General features: G+C 44.4%; 2 protein-coding genes across 2 annotated transcripts in view; both read left to right on the plus strand.

Annotated features, from left to right (window-relative positions):
- The window catches only part of LOC111064836 (connectin), a 143127-nt gene that overhangs the window by 46559 nt on the left and 79343 nt on the right, over positions 1–17225 (plus strand). The gene's annotated exons all lie outside the window — the stretch shown is intronic.
- On the plus strand, positions 14440–15148 carry LOC111064838. Its single transcript, XM_022352641.2, has 2 exons — positions 14440–14798; positions 14862–15148. The coding sequence occupies exons 1-2, from the start codon at positions 14500–14502 to the stop codon at positions 15037–15039; spliced, it is 477 nt and encodes a 158-aa protein (XP_022208333.1). The 5' UTR covers positions 14440–14499; the 3' UTR covers positions 15040–15148.

The following is a 17225-nucleotide window of genomic DNA, read 5'->3' on the forward strand; positions in this document are numbered from 1 at the left end:
CCATCAATTGTAATTATAATAAGGGTCTTCTCATTTTTCGACCCATCCAATTTTGCAATAATATACGTTTCCGCCCCCATGAGTTATTCTTGCTGTATGTCGTGCATGGGAATTCTTTCTCGAATTGATTTATTTACTGTATTTCATTTTTGAATTATTATGCGATCCATTTCAGAATGATAGCTGAACAGTTTTCCTGTAGCAAACATTCTCAGAATATGCTCTCCTCTCAAGTAATTATAGGGTATGAAATATCCATATCACTCTGCTGCACTTGCTCCACGCTACACCCCTCAGCTCATCCCTCTTGCCACTGAAGCTGCGTTGTCTTTAAGTTCGCTTTGGCTTGAATTACATTCAGTTTGCTGAGAGAGCGAGAGAGAGTGAGAGAGAGACAGAAAGGAGGAGGAACTACCAGAAGACACGGACATGGACACCCTCGACTCTTTTTCTGGGTTAATGTTGGCAGGTGGAAATATTCGAAATCCCCAGCGGTTTGTGTACTCCGCTTCGGTTCGGTAGCGCGGAGTCATGCATAATTTAAAATTAATTTCGTTCTATGTTAAATTTTCGCAATGGTTTTAGAGGCGGCGATTTTCAAGGGGGTGCCACCCAGGTGGCAGTGTGGCAAATGGGAGAGAGTGGTCTCTGTGGCCTGGAATAACTGTGAAATATTATATTGGTGGCATTGTGTTTTCGTTTGCTGAATTAATAGGGCAAATTGAAATCTGGATAGCCATCAAACATTTATGGATAGAATCTCGTTTGATATTTGACCTTAACGAAGGGGGCAGGGAAAGAAGAAGGCGGAATACAAATCAAATGTCTGTCTGCCCTTTGATTAAAGCTCTCCAGATACGACTCCTCCCCTCACTCCTCATTCTCCTCAAATAATTGTAAGAGATGGGACCCAAAGTTTTGCTCCAATTGTGCTTTTGCTCTTGGCTAAAAGCAAACTCTGGCCATTCTGGGGGCATAAATTGGGTAAATTCAAATGGCTGCTGCTGCCTCTTGGCTGCTGCTGCTGTCAAGACTTTTAATTGCAACAAAATAATTATGGCGCCCTCGAGGGTAAATTGCAAATTGGAAAACGGCACAAAACTCTACACAGGGCGCCAAAAAAAAAAGAAGTGACTCTCAGACTGCACTCTTTGGAAAATGAAAAGCAAATGAAACAAAAGACAAACAACAGTTGCACGAAACAATAGAAATGCAGCAAACAAAGGTTCAAACCCAAAAAATACCCCGCAAAAAGAGAGGAGAGAGTGTTGGTATCCTTTTTTAGCTGCTCATTGGGTTAAGGGTTAAGGAAACGATAGTTTTGGGATACCCTAAGCATCTTGTCGAAGTCTTTAGGGTGCCTTAGTTTATGAGCCCCCATTTAGGGGGCTGAAATAAAAAAGTCCGCAGCAAACCATTTAGCAGTTTATTTCGGGGTTTTGGCCATTTACTCCGATGCCTTTGACTCCTTACTTTTCGTACTTTTTGGGTAGTTTTATGACTGCAGCAAGTGTGTGTGCCACGAAAGTTTAAGACGTTGCCTACCCCAAAACAATTGGTGGGGCGGGTAGTTGCGGGGAGGAGCTAAAGGCAAGTGTTTGGGTTTCGCCATCAGTGCGTGACGCATTCCGGGGGCTGCACTTGAAACTTGAGACCAGACCCCGCTGTACCGCAGTGTTCTGTATCTGGCCATGCTGCAAAGTGTTAGATAAAGTTTTTTGGGCCAGGCGCCACTTTGTTGACTTGCCAGAGACCAAACCCAACCAGACCAAACCAGGCCAGAGACTCTGCGCCCCTACAGCCCACCACACTGCTTGCCACACACAGAGAACACAGAAAACTTATTGAAATGAAGATCGGTGCCATGAAGTTGCAGTTGTATCGTTGTGTGTTGCAACAACTGTGGCACTTGGATTTCGAGGAGTGCAAGTGCAGCATTTTGATAAAGTTTATTAAACTTTAAAGTGTCTGTAAGTAAACGAAGAAACAATGTTGAATGGGATATAAGGAGCAAGAGAGAGAAAGAGGGAGAGTGGCAGAGGAAGAAGAGCTTCTCCATAAAGACTTGAACTCAATTAGTGGGCAAGAAGTTGCCAAAGGAATGGAATAATTTACACAAAATGGAAAGGAAAGTGCTTACAGGATTGGAATGAATATTACACAGAAAGACCCCTAAATAAGCTAACGGAAAGGATTTTTAGTTTTCTCAGTTCTCTTTGTCGCCATGAAGAGATTGAAATTAAAATTATTGCAAAACTTAAAAAATATTCTAAGTTAAATTTAAAGGAAACAAACCTTTAACGATGGAAATTTACACTTTTACCAAAGAAGATTTCTCCGAAAACCCATCCAAAGCATGCGCCATAAATAGAAGAGTTAAACTTGAGAGTTTTACGTCATAGTTGGTGGAAAAAAAGAGTGAATTAATGGAAATACTCCCTCATTTTGCATATTTCCATAGTCCATTAAAAAAGGTTTTACCCATTTCTCTCAATATTTTTGGTATACCTGCTTGAAATAAAATTCCCCAAAGGTTTGCAGTCCACCATCCTTTCCTAATCCTTTTTCTATCCTCCCACTATCCCCACTCGTAACAACCTCTAATGCCCCATCGATTGATCCCCTTTTTACGCAGCGCAGCAAACCCACATATACCCGCGCACTAACTCGTATAAAAAGTAAATAAAACAACACACACGACACGAAACGACACGACAAGCGGCTCAAATTAAATAAATTACGTGATCTTATTAAAGGAGGAGGGAGAGTCCGGCTCTTGCAGGAGAGGGAAAACAGGATGATGGTGGGTGGATGGAGCGTCGAACCGCTATTCCGAATAGTTCCAAAAGGGGTGGAGGAGAGCCACTCTCTCGGTTGAAGATAGAAAATAGATGCAGAGAGTGCCACCCACAAATGTGAGTTTATTTCCATTCGGAGTAAAACGTAACTAAGATTAACTGTTGCGCGATGGATCCACACCTGCAACACCCAGTGCCAGTGTTTGCCACCAGGTGGCACGTATCTGTGCTGCCTACGCCCCAAAGTGCCAGAGCCAGAGGTGCGCAAGTCAAGGGGAGGGACAAGAAGCGGGGTACAGAGGTGCGCAGATAGAAGTGGGAGAGAGTTGGGCCCGAAGATAGAGTTGAATTTTTGGGACTGCCGGAGAAAATTAAGTGCCTTAGCCTTAGCCAAAGGGAAGTGGAACTGGAAGTTCCACAAGCAGCTGGAAAATTTATTTCAAAAAGTTAACGCAACGCGAAACCGCACCCTTCTCCTCCTCCCCCCACGAAAAATCGTGTTACTAAGGTCCGAGCAGCACTTGGAGCTCGGCTGTGGAGTGGAGTCCATTTGAAAGTTGCCGCATCTCCTGTTTGCCAGACAGAGAATGAGGCAGTAGCAAGGAAGCGAAGCCTTCTGTTTCCTGTTATGTCCTGTAACCCCCCTGCCACACTTTGGCATGGCTGAGGGGGGGTTCTCTTCTCTTTCTTTGGCGCGTGGTATAAATCTTGCGCCGGTTTTATTTGGCTTAATGACCAGACGTGCACGGGGTCTCTATAATTTACCGGGGGAGCAGGACAGGAGCAGGAACAGAAGGGAAGAGGGCTGGCAGCAGCAGCAGTGGCAGTGGCAGCATGTAGATGAGACAAAGTAGGCAGTGTGTCTGGGTGTCTGGATGTCTGTGCCGCCCCATTTGCTTGCTACTTGTGGCAACATGTTGCGCTTTTACTGCTGGTGCTGTTGCTGTTGCTCCTGATGCGGTGTAGGGGAGGGTTGGGTTGGGTTGGGTCTCTACTTTGTCTTACTTTGCCGCTACTTTGTTGCGGCTTTTAATAGAAAATCCTTTTTGGCCAAACACGAAGCCGAAGCCGAAGCTGAAGCTTTTGTTTCACCTGGAACCACCCCACACGCCATTCCACGATTATCTCGCGCTCCCTCCCACTCGGGAAAGGCCAGGAGAAAGCAGGTGAAAGTAGAGGATTTCGCATCTCTTAGAGGATTTCCATTCTCAAAGAAAATCATAAGAAATGTGCCCACTGCCCCGCACCCGCCACCCGGCAACTAAATCTCATAATTTATTTAATTGTATTTTAGTATTTGGCAATAAATTTCTATTAGTGGCAGGACACAGGACACAGGGGTCGCTGGCTCGCACTGGCCCGCATGTGGCAAGCCGCATAACGTAAAGCAGGAGGGGTTGCATGCAACAACAGCGAAATGAGGACACCAAGCGTAACAATATAATAAAAGGAAACGACAGACAGACGGACAGACAGACAGACAGCCCGAAGAGCCCAATAGCCATGTGTGCGTGTGTGTGCCGATTGCGAGTGCGAACAATGCCTGGCCGATGACCAAATATTGACATAACTGTCAAACTCAAATTAGAGCTCAGGGTCAAGGGTCACAACCACCACCAAACACCAGTGCCACACACCAGTCTCTTGGCAGTCTCGAGGGATAGATGCAACCTTTTGGAGCGCTGCCTTTTGCGGGTTCTAATCCTAAGCAAACAGTCGAACACATAACAGTAGAGACACTTTACCCATTATGCAATACAACAAAGAGAAAGAGAGGGGCAGACACACGGCGAGAGAACGAGAGAGGGAGAGCAAGAGTGAGAGAAGATAAAGATCCTTAAACATATTGAAATTGTTTGATAAACAAATGCCAGAAGCAGACCAATGCTGGGATGAGGCAGCATCATCGCGTATTGAATTAACCTTTAAGTACTCCCTGGGAGTGGGTGGAGTGGCCAGAAGCAGTGTGGGGTTGCCAGATAGGCAGTGGGAGGATGCCAGAGCTGGCCGGATAGAGAAAAGGAACAGCCAGGGTGAGTGGGAGGGATTACAGGGGAAGGAGTAGGAGTAGGAGATCTGGCAATCGTAAACTAGCAAAATGAGCAAATTGCACGCTAATGCAAAGCATTATAAGCCCCTCGCTCTACCCTCGCTGTCTCGAGTGGTTTGCCCGTTTCCCCATTTCCCGTTTTGGTGGTGGTTTTGGTTCTTTCGACTGCGTTATTTCACCTTTAATCCGCACTTAGAGCTCACAGATATACAGATACAGATGGCAGTGGGAGAGCACACCCACAACACCCTGCAACACACCACCGCTAAGCAGCAACAGCAGCAGCAACAGCAACAGCAGCAGCAGCTGGAAGCAAATGCATTCATTCATTATGCACAGGGCGGCGGCACTGCTCTGTTTTGCTTTAAGTCGATTCCGCTGCCACATTGCCACCGAATGAGGCAGGAGAACCCTGGCCTGTTGTTGTTGCTGTTTATTTCATGCCATGATGCCTCTTAGCCTCCATGGAGTGGAGTAATATTGATGGCTGAGCCGGAGAACAATGGAAGGTTGCCTTGCCACAGGAATAAGTGGCACAGTGTGAGCGAGGTAGGGGGTAGGATATGCTTAATGGGATATGCTATATATGTATGTACTCCCTGGTATATCGATATCCTAATAATGGGATTTGGCATTGGGATTGGGATTGGGGATGGGTGTAGAATGTAGAATGTTTCTTGTCATTGAAATTCTGGAAAATCCCGAAAAACCAGATGGAATTTCGAAACGAAACGAACAAAAAAAACAACAAAATTCAAGTGAATATTTTATTAACAAAATGCGAGAAATTAAAGAAAATTACAGATTAATCAATAAATAATTATAGTGAAGTGGAAAACCATTCTGCAACTTCCGTTTTGGCAGCCAATGTATGGAAATTCCATGAACCGCAAAGGAAACCATGTCTCCTTCACACACACACACGCACACACACGGCGACAGGTTGACATTATGACTGAGTGAACTGGTTGCAGGACTGAATGACTGCCTGACTGCTTCTTGTGGCTTTTGGGGCAGTCATATTTGTGGCTGGAATATTTAGCTTGAAATAATAGCCATTGCAAATTAATTGAGTTACATTATGCATTAGTGTTTGTGTGCTCTGTGCGTGTGTATTCTCTCTGCGTGCATGTGTATGCAGACAGACCTAACGCAAAACCCAAAATAGTTGTGGGGCAACAAGCTAATGACAACATTGCAACAATAAATGAAAACAACATTTTGGGCACACACAAATATTAGATACCCTTCAAGATCCATCGTAATTCGATGAACTTTCAATGAAGCGATAAAATTTCCATCAAATTTCAATTAAATTATAATTGATTTATAAAGTAAGACCAGTCGCAGCAGCAGCGGCATTAAGATGCATTTTATGTAATAAGTTGATATAAACCATCTATAAATGATCTGGGGCTTGGAACTGCAACGTACAAATGTAGCTTTAAAATTAAATAGTATCGGATATAATATCGGAACCAGATTTTTCATTCCGTTAGATTTTGTCGTTTTTTATGATTCTGCATGAGAAAATTCAAATGTTTTTTTTTGTATTTTATTCTGAAAATTAAATGCACTTTTTTTCGATAATTAATTTCTATGAATTCCTATAATTCCTATAGAACGTCCTATAGTGCTTCCGATATTGGAAATAGCTTTAAGCTTCATCAAAACCAATGTCTTGCAAATTTAATAAATTTAGATACATTTTAGGTACAGAAATGTCTGCCTTTTCTTTCTTACAAGACATATTCCATGACAAAGTCAGTATATCTTTTAGCTTTAAGGATTGATTGATAGGAAGGGGATGTAGGGAAGCGCAGCAATGTGCATCAGTTGGTAAGTGAAACCGAAATATTTCACAGCACAGACTCCATCCATGTCGCACGCCAGAGAACTCTGCTGCTTCAATTGGAAATTACAACGACAGGCCGCAGAAGGGGGGATATGGCACACAGATATAGCTACATCTGAGTTTGCCTGTATGTCTGTGTGTGTGCTTAGCATTGTGTCCGATGTGGCAAATAATTATGGCATTAATATTCCAATGCAAATATATGCAACACATTGCTTTGTTCCGCATCCACCAGTTACCAGATACCAGATACAGGAGTTTAGGAGGAGGGCAAATGGGCAGCTGCCCGTGGTCAGATGTATCTGGCAGTGTTCATTAATATAATTATAACCGCAACAGGCGTGGGGCATTGGGCATATGCCCTCAAAAGCAAATGCAAGCCAGGCCAACCAGGGAGGGGAGAGGTGAAAGGCGCTGAAGCGAGGAACAGGATATAGGGTGGGCTAACGGGCAGAGTGGCAAGAGTGCTTTCGGGAAGAACTTAAATTTTAAACAAATAAATTCCTTGTAGGAACTTTTATTAAATGAAAATCCTGCCATTTGCGAGGACTTTCATTTTAATCGCATCAAATCGTATAAGTATCAGCGTTGGCTGCATGCAACATGCCAAAGGGCTTTACCCCCTCTCGAATGGATCTAATACCTTGCCAGCACTCCTTCAGGCGAAATACTCAGCACAGATTTTGTGTTCACCCTAATGAGCTCGAGCTCGAGCTCTGTCTCTGCTCTCACTCTGCGTGTGGCAGCAGCAGCAGGCTTAAGGGGCAGGCAACTCCATGAAAATTACTTGCTACAGCCACGCCAGCGGCAGATGCAGTTTAATTGGAATACCGAAAAATACTGAATGCAGCAGAACGCGCCAGCAACAACAGACGAAAAGAATGGGAAGAATGCCCCAATTAGAAGCCTATTAGTGGCTAGCCGCAGAATAAACCCCCTGTGCCGCGTGCACCCCTGCCATGTTGCTGCTGTTTTGCAATAATTGCAAAACACGAAATGGCGTCGGCTGCCTGCCCCAAAGCGTGGCAAAGGCAACGAATTATAACAGCAGCGGAATGGCTAATGAATAAATATCTGTGCAGCATACGCTGCCGCCCCCCAACGGGTTCTTTGATTTTTTTAATCATCTGGATAGTCCCATTTTGTGGCAGGGTATTCCCCCGTTCGTTGTGCCTCTTGTTGGGTGCTGAAGTTGCTCTAATAAAAGGGGGCAGCGAAGAGAGCAAAACAAATGCCGAAAAGGGAATGGCATGTGCCATGGGTTTGTATCTCTTTAGTATCTATCTATGTGGCATGCCACTGCTGCATAATATTTTAGAATTGAGCAGCAGCACCCCAGCGCCTCCCATGGAATTGAAGCTTCTTTCTGGATGTGGCAAGTACTCGGATGCTGCTGCTGCTACTGCTGCTGTTGGCTTTTGTATGCAGCGCGCATTAATGCAACGACTCTCATGTTTATTCACACACAAATTTCGCAGCGGCAGTAACCATGGTGATGTCAGATACATTTACAGACACACACACACTGCCACACACTATCCAAGCCACACAGCAACGCTGCAGAGAGAGGCAGAAGCAGAGGCCCAGGCCAGGTCCTTGCCGCTGGGTAGCACACGCTAATACAATTTAATGGTCGCATTAATTTGGCGCATCTGTTGCATTTTAAAACACGCAGCAGACACAAACACACACACACAGATACAGATGCACAGACGCATAGATACAGCGACGAACCGCAGATACTTTGTTGTTGCAAGGGCTACAGGAAGGGGGGTGGGTGGTGCTGTCTCTCTGCTGGTAACTGCAAATAAAGTTCTCTTTCAACTAAATATTAATTCTAAAACTACTTTAATGTCAGCAAAGGGGCGTGGCAGGCAGGCGGATCTCATCTCTCCCCCGCGACAACTGCTTAATTCTTAGCTGCTGCGTGGCATATGGCAATGACTGGGGCGTGGCAGCAGATGCAGCAGCAGCAGCAGGAGCAGCGTCTTAATGCTTAGGTTTAGTGAAAATTGACATACATTTCGCCCTTTTGCCTCCCTTTTCGCAACTCGCATATTCCCCCTCCTTGTTTTTTGATTGGACATTTTAAATGTTGCACTGTCAAATGTGGCAACAGTTAGGATATGCAATCCACGTTTTGTCCCCTCTCCACCAGCCCCCGGCCAGCAACGGGTGACAGCAAGTTTTGTTATTGCCGCCAATTAGGTTGCCATTCTGTTTGTTGCCTAATGTTTGCATATTATTTCTGCCCAATTTGCATTGAATGCAATATTCGTGCCGCATGTGGCACATGTCTCACTATGCACACTCCAATCCACGCCCCATGCCCCTTGCCACGCCTAAAATGCTGAAAATGTTAAAATTTAAATATTGAATGTGACGCGTTGCACAGTCCAGTTGCCATCCAGCCATCCAGCCACACACCCACACACCCACTCCCACTCTCTTTTAGCCCACTCTGATGGCTGTGCCCCAATGTTGCAGCAGGCGTGTTGCACTAAGCGGATAAGCGCTTGTTAAATTTTTAATGCATTGCATAATTTTTAGTTCTCGTCGTGAAAATATATTTTTCACACACACAAAATATTTTAATTCGAATTTTTGTGTGTGGCACACACGCGGCGTCCAATGGAATAGAATATAAGAGTGATGCGATGCTGCCGCTGCTTCTGCTGGCTGCATTTGAAATGAGCTGCATGTGACATGTTGGCATGCATTTGCACATGTATGCATATGCACGCGGCTTAAGTCTGAAGCTTAGAACCCAGAACAGAATCCACTTGCCAGAATATGTATTTCCATTGTGACAATGATCCTCCTATATGCTACCGATGGGGGGGTAGGCAGGCAATAAATTTATTATCTCTCTCTTGTTCAGCAATTATCACCACATAGGCTGGTTCTTTTACTCAATCACAACTAGGCATCTCTTTCCGTCTCAGAGAGCTTTAATGAGCTCGTTATAGGATCTGCATTCCGATTCCGACTGGGGGGCGAAAATATAGAAACTAAGAGTTGATGCCACTCAATCTCTATCTTTAAATCTCTATATATTATTTTTCTCTGGAAAATATCTCTTGTCTTTATTTCCCTTTAAGTTATCCTAATCTTTCTGTCCCCCTCTTTCGCGTAAAAGGAGTGTGCGTGTGGTAGTGGCGACTGCGTTCCCAAAAATGTGACCCATGAAAAGTCCTTAAGATAAACTTTTTTCAATTAATTTTTGTGTGCTGCCAACGACATTTCATTGTGTCGTACACACACAAACGAACAAGCGCACGCATATGTACATATTTATGTGGCCGCCACAACAACAGGAGCTGCAGCCAAACACAAGAGGGAGGGAGAGATAGAGAGAGAGAGAGAGAGATCTTTTATGTGTTTTCACGTATTTTCTTTAACGGATTTCCACTTGTCTCACTTTTTGAGGAGAAAACTTGTCGTAGATCCTGCCACACGCATTGTCAAGCGCACTCACACAGCCAGACACAGACGCAGACAATGAACAGAGACATACAGATTTATAAAGATAACCAGAGGGGAAGAGAGAGAGAGAAAGTAATATGGGGAAAATGGGTGGGTGGGGGATGGCATAGTAGCAACAGCGCGAAAAAATTTGCCCTGAAGGCAGGGTTTTTATTTCTTTGCGTTTTAACGATCAACACTAGGACTATCCTGTAATACATACATTTGAGATAATACTATAAATAATAAAATGTAGACAAAAGAATACTAAACTTTTGAGGAATGAATAAATAAATATCCAGAAAAATGGGGGTAAAAGATGCACTCAGTTTCCATACTCAGTTTATAGGTGAAGCATTTAAAAGAAAGCATTAAAAACATTTTCAAACAGGTGTTCAGAGTGCAAAAAAAAAACCACTTGTGTTCTGTTTATGTTGGCTAAAAAATTGATCCGGCAACAAGCTTTTAAATTCCAATATATACGATCATGCTTCATATTTTTGAGGCTTTCTTGGATTTTCTTATTTATGGCCCAAATATACCCCTGTACTCCTTGGAGTCCTGGGTATAAAAAGAATAAGAAGCAACCGAAATATTTATTAAGAACACACACACACACATACACATACGAGCACGGTGGAGGGATATGCATTTACCATGTTAAGTAATTCCTTAAACAAGACAACAGGTCGCCCGGTTGCTCCCCCCCCCCCCATTCCGGCCCTTGTCCCTATAAGACTCTTCTTCTCCTTCTTCGGGCTGTGTCTGACGCTGAGTGGCAGCCACAAACACACACGCACACACACGAACACTGCCACAAATTGAATTTAATGCTTTTTCTGCTGCAAACAAATCAAGGACACCGAGGACACAGCCAGGGAGGGGAGGAGGCGGCACAAATAAATACGCGAAAAAGTACATAAATTTAAATTATTTTTGCCTTTTTTCTTTTTTTTGGTTTCATTTTTGCTTTTCGTTTTATTATGCAGCCCAATGCCGCATGCCTCCTCAAAGCATTCGCTTTGTCAAGGCATTTGACTATGGCGAGACGCTTTGTGGCACACTTTTGGAACACACTGTAACTGTATCTCTCGTATCAGTATCTGCGGCAGCAACGGGGGCATCTTCAGCTGTCTCTTGGCGAACTATGCGGAAACACAGCAAACAAACACTACACACACACACAGATACACAGATACAGATACAGTTACAGATACAGATACACACTCTTATTCAGAGACAAGAGACGTCCTTGGGTCGCTGAGCGTAAGGCAACGTTAACTGGGATTTGACAGCTCGTAAATAATATTTCGCTTGTTTGTTGCCTGTGAAACGACATAAGAGAAAGAGCGAGAGCGTGAATGGTGGAGGGAGGGGGAGGGGGAGCAACGTCTTAAACAAGGCCAAAAACGGTGAAGACAGTGGGATAAAAAAGAGAAAAAAGAGAATGCAAATTGGTGGGAAGTGGATGAGAGACTGAAAACAAAAACCGAAAATGGAGAATGTTAAAGAATGATCATAGTAGCTACATAACAAGTGTCGTCTTAGCTCTTTGAAAAAATGGCTTTCATATTTTTTTAATTGATTTTAGAAGTCCCTTGGAAGTCGCACCCACTGTGACGCCTCATTCGACTGGCACCCATGTGAAAAGGAGAAACGCATTTTATTTTTAAGCTTTTTCTCCTGCTTTCTCCCGCTTTCTCCCGCTTTCTGCTGCTTTATCCTGCTATCTCCTTATTTTGCTGCTTGTTAAACAAAAATTTACATGACAATTGTATGTATGTATGTATGTATGTATGTGCGTGGGAGTAAAGAAAGAGGAGGAGAAGCAGCAGCAAAAGTCGCTGAAACTGTGGTGTAGTTGCTGTCTCCTCCAACTCCCTGACCTTACACAGATTTTTTGGCACTCTCATTATACGGATATCTCCAATGGAAAGCGACTTCTCCCCTGCCACATATACACATCCTTCATCCTGTTCTGCTGTTGCTGTTGCTGCTACTGCTTCTGCTCCCCCCCTCAGTGCCTATTAAATTTTCATAAGGCGCTTCTCAGAGCCACTCGTACAAATGGCACTCGCTTTGGTCGCTTTTAAGCGGAAAGTGGATTAAAATTAAAGCACTGCCAAAATACATACTTCAAAGGATATTCCGGCCTGGGCTGTAATTAAAGCCAGAAACGAAATGAAATGAATGGCATGTAAACTGTCCCACAATTCGATTGCCAAAAAGTGAATTAAAATCCGGAACTTGGACCCGAAATACAGGAAGCAGTGGATGGAGCAGAATGCTATAGAGAGGCAGAGCAGAAGAGTGGAAAACCGCAGAGGCCAGAAGAAGCAGAATATAGGAGTAGGAGACAGGTGGTAAGAGGTAGGAGGTGGCAGGTGGCAGAAGACAGAAGCCAGAAGGTAGAAGCAATTCGGGGGCACCCGCAGAACGCGCTCAACTGGAAGAAGATGATGGCGCTGACGAGAAAGAAGGATGAACCCTCCCCACAACGACGACGCTGAATGGGAGATAGCGCCACGAAGGTCGCTTCAAACACACACACACATATGGAAAGGTATAGAGCTATAGACATTCCGTAGTGTGTGTGTGTGGGCGTGGCCCCCTGTGGCAGTACTGTGAAATTTGAAGCAGATTGTGTGTGGCGTGGCGCCTACATCGTGCAATGTAAACCAGAAAACGTAGCCGATAAAAATAATACGAGAAGGCAATTTCGATTTATTGACAGGTGCTCGACTTTATTGAAACGTTTAACGTTTGAAAAACCCCACAAACGAAAGCAAAAAGGAGGCGAGAGGAGACTTTGAATTTGTCCCCTTGAATGTGCAGATGTGTGTGTGGAGTGTGTTTGTGTGTCTATGGAAAATGTGTGCAAAACGATAAAAATTATGTGAATTTCGTTTTGATTTATCGTTTGAAAATAAAGTAAATGATGGAAGGAAAGGGAATGGAGGTGTACTAAGATACCCTGTAGCTCGTTTTTCTCGCATTAAATAGTGCTCTAAGGCCAGGTGTTTAAGCAGCCAGACTTCCAACTTGTTTTCGATGCTTTCCGGAGATTTATGAGCTAGAAATTGCAACCCGTATATTGGTCTCAATTTAATTACAATTTCCATTGAGCGAATGAGCAGGGTCAGATGTGGGATCTACTTCGTCTAAGGACACGCACTATTTGGTCATGCCAATGTGCATTTAATTTTGTTCTAGGCCTCACGTACATCCATCAATGCTTTTGGGGCATTATTTAATAATGAAAATTGAATAGTCCTCTAATTCAACCTGATGACAAAGTGGATCCCAAGCAGCAGCTAGCAGGCAGCAGACAGCAGCCAGCAGCCAGCAGGTGCCTCACATATGCGACACGTGCCGCACGGACACACATGGGGGTGGGATGGGCTGATTCGGGGAAAGGGGCAGGTCGGTCACCCTCCACTCAATTGTGGTTTTCCGTTTCCGCATAATTTTTGCAGAGCGGAAGACTGCTGAGAAGAAGCCGCGTCGCTAACAAAACATTTGTTAAAACGGAAGGAAGGAAGGACAAACGACAAAACGCAGGTCACAAAGGCACACAAAGATAGAGAGAGAGCGAAAGCGATGAACGGTTTGTCCATACGCACACACAGGTAGCCTTCCACGAAGGGGCAGGCAGTTACAGATACAGATACACACTCTACTATGAGCGCACCTCTTAAGCTAACATAATTTGGTGGCCCGAAACTCAAATTCCAAGGCAAAGACCAGGCCAATGCGGGCACGTCCGCAGCCACCAAGTTCCACTTCATTTTCAGGAAAGACACGAGGCAGCAGGAGCAAGCAGCAGCAGACGGAAGAAGAAGGGCAGTCAGTGGCACACGGCAGTTGGTGGGTGGGGGAAAAAAGGTTGCATGTGATTTGTGTCAGCGGAGATGGAGGAGCAGTCTCTCTCTCAGCGCAGCTTGCGCTGCTCCCGGACTATATATTATCCCACCAGGCGACAGTTACAACAATAAAACATTTCGGATGTCGCTTGTCCTGCCGCTGATCCTTGGAGCCTGAGGTCCTGCCACAGGACGCACCTGACTACCGACTAAAGGGCTGGCTGTAATGAACGATGCCTGGAGGCATTTTCTTGTTATTTTTTCATGGCATTATCCTTGTAGTTAATGTGGGTGAGTGGGGGTGGAGAGGACACGCACTTCCCCTTCCTGTGAAAGGCACGACCTTTCCCCCAAAGGAACTGTGGAGCAAAGTCTCCGATATATTGGAGTGAAATAAGTAGGCTTTCTCGAATAAGTTTCACTCTGAAAGGGAATACAATTCACATTTCAATATATTCAGACACAACGATGTTTCGACATTGCATCACGAATTTCTCTCTGATTTTTCGCCGTAATATTGCCCTGTCGGCAACAAGGCGCTACAAGGATCCCATCTATGAGATCTTTTTGGAAAAAGTGAGCGAATACCACAAGAAGAGTCCCACAGGCAAGCCCCTCGATGCGGGTCCAGAGTTTGAGCAGGAGCTAAATGAGACCTTGGAGCGTCTGGCACTGAAATTCGGTGGCGGTGATGGCATAGATATGTTGGAGTTTCCCAAATTCAAGGAGCCTGTGGTTACACTGGATCCTCTGTCCATTTTGGTCAAGTAAGTTCTCAAGGGTTCTTGGCCGCAACAATGGTTGGTTTTTATGGCGATATATTCCATTAGGCCGGAAGAAAAGACAGAAAAGAATGGAAATGCAAAGAAGAAACCAAAGGAAATGAAGGCGGCAGCCAAGGAGAATGACAAAAAACAGGAAAAGAAGGCCAAAGATCAGAAGAAGACAAATGAAACAAAGGCCAAAGCAAAGGACACAAAGCCCAAAGATGACAAGAAGAAGAAGTAGAGGAAAATGCGGATTTTTTTAGTGTTTAATTTTCGTTTCTGTGTTTTTTATATCCAAATTTCAATTAAATCGTTCCACTGTGCCCGCTGCCACACACACGGCAAAGATAATGCTTCACGCAATAATGTCTTTTTATCCGTCATCAGCATCCCTCATCTCTCAGCTTTCCGCTCCTTTTGGCTGGGCTTTTGGCTTCGTGGTTGACTTTCAAATATATGCATCACGCATACGCACTGTGGGGGCATGCAGCCTTGCCTTCGCCGCCTGCAGGTGGAAGGAAGCCATCCTGCCCGCGCGCAACTCGTACGGAAGTGACAATGAGAATGCATTTAAAATGCATTAATTGAACGCATTTTCCAGCCTCTCCACTTTGCAGTAATTGTAAGACGTCCTTTGGCTCTTCCTTCAATTCCACTGAGAGGGAGAAAGAGAGAGAGAGAGCCACAGAGAGAGAGGCTTACTCTGCCCCAGAAAACTATACTTCACACTGCATAAATTAATTGAGTCTTCGTGTTCAAACAACAGACTGAAAACTGCCTGCCGCGTCTGCGGCTTGGCTTTTCCCTCCTCTCAGTGCAGTACAAGTCTCAGGCTGTGTGTCCTGTGTGTGTGTTTCGATCGAGTCGTCTCTGTGGTTAGCCGCACTATCAAAAACTTTTGCTTTTGGGCTCCTACTCGAGTCTAATGCATTTTTCAGCCAGGCCGGAGAGCTGTTCCGCGTGGTGCAGCTTCCTCCAGCTGCCGCCCCATCTGCAGCTCGTCTTCTAACTGACGCAATCGAATTAAAATTTATGACAAAACCATTAACAAAGTTGCCAGTTCGTTGCCATGGCCATTGGCAGCCAGTCAGGCGACCAGACCAAATACCAGACGGAAAAGAAAACTGGAAAAGTTTTGCATGTGACCTCCATCGGAGCCGACTCCCGCAAAAGTCAGTGGGCTGTAACAGCTAAAACTTTTCAAATTAATTGATGGCAATTTGGAGGTGAAATACAGGTTAAATACGGGATCAAATTTGTATTGGTGGGAAGCGATAGTTTTTGGATACTTCTGAGACAGATTTTAGAAGAATTTTGGGAGTGAAAGTTTGGGAAAAAATATATGAAGAATTGTATTCAACTGAAGGTTCTTCACTGGTACATTTTGGAAGATAGTTGGCCGGATATCCAATTGAAAAACTTGAGCGCAGGCAGCGTAGGCAGACAGATGGAAACATGAAAACATTTCATTCCAAAACATTCATAAAAGTTTAAATAAATAATTCTAGATACAACATTTTTCGTAATAGTACAGAGAAAATTATTTCATTTTCTTGCAAACATTTTCACATTAATTTTCTGGATAATTCCTACATCAGCATTTTCATAGAACTTTGGAACCATCCGTTGTGGCAAATAAATGTTTAATGGGCGCTTGCACGGAAGCGTCAGCGCCTCCCTATTTTCTTCGTTTCTCCGTCGTTTCCATTCGAGTATTTGCGCATACCACAAATGTCTTTTTGGCCAAGTGGCCAAGCGGCCGGACAATGGCCCCCAGGGCCTTAGACGACGACTGTAGACCAAAGCAAACTGCTACCCAGACATCTTTCGAATCTTGAAAGATGGAGAGGGGGACTCCAAGAGCCGGTAGAGTTGGGGACAGCTGAGGAGAAGAGAGGCTTTCCTTTTGGCCTGTTCGTGGCGATAAAACGCTTCAATGTTCACTTATTGGCTGGGCGTGAGGAATTTTTATATTAATTTATGGGTCTCTGACACCGGTGGAGAGCGGGCCCAAGAAAAGGTGGGAGCGGGTGGGCAGCAATCGGTTGAATTTTAAATTATGAATTGAATTGGATCTGAAGCTGGTGCTGGTACTGGGGGAAACTGTGAAAGAGAAACCACCGAGGCAGCCAGGTTTTCGCACAGGTTTCATTCCTGGAGTATTTCCATTGAAGGCTCAGTTCAGTGCTTTTGCGGCCTGTTTCCTGCGGAAAAGTTGTTTTATTTTTCATTCAATTTCTCTGGTCTTTCTGCCGGATTCGGTTTTAATGGCTTTTTAAATGCCAACTGATAAATGGCCAGGCCAGCAGCATGACAAATGAGATTTCCGACTCGACGCTCCGTTCTGCCATAAAGTGTTCCGCTGCTGCCTGTCGGTGGATCGTATTTCCTTTTATTTTATTTTTTTTTTGTTATTTTAATTTTTTT

Source organism: Drosophila obscura, unplaced genomic scaffold, assembly GCF_018151105.1.
Source record: "Drosophila obscura isolate BZ-5 IFL unplaced genomic scaffold, ASM1815110v1 contig_208, whole genome shotgun sequence".
Lineage (NCBI taxonomy): Eukaryota > Metazoa > Arthropoda > Insecta > Diptera > Drosophilidae > Drosophila > Drosophila obscura.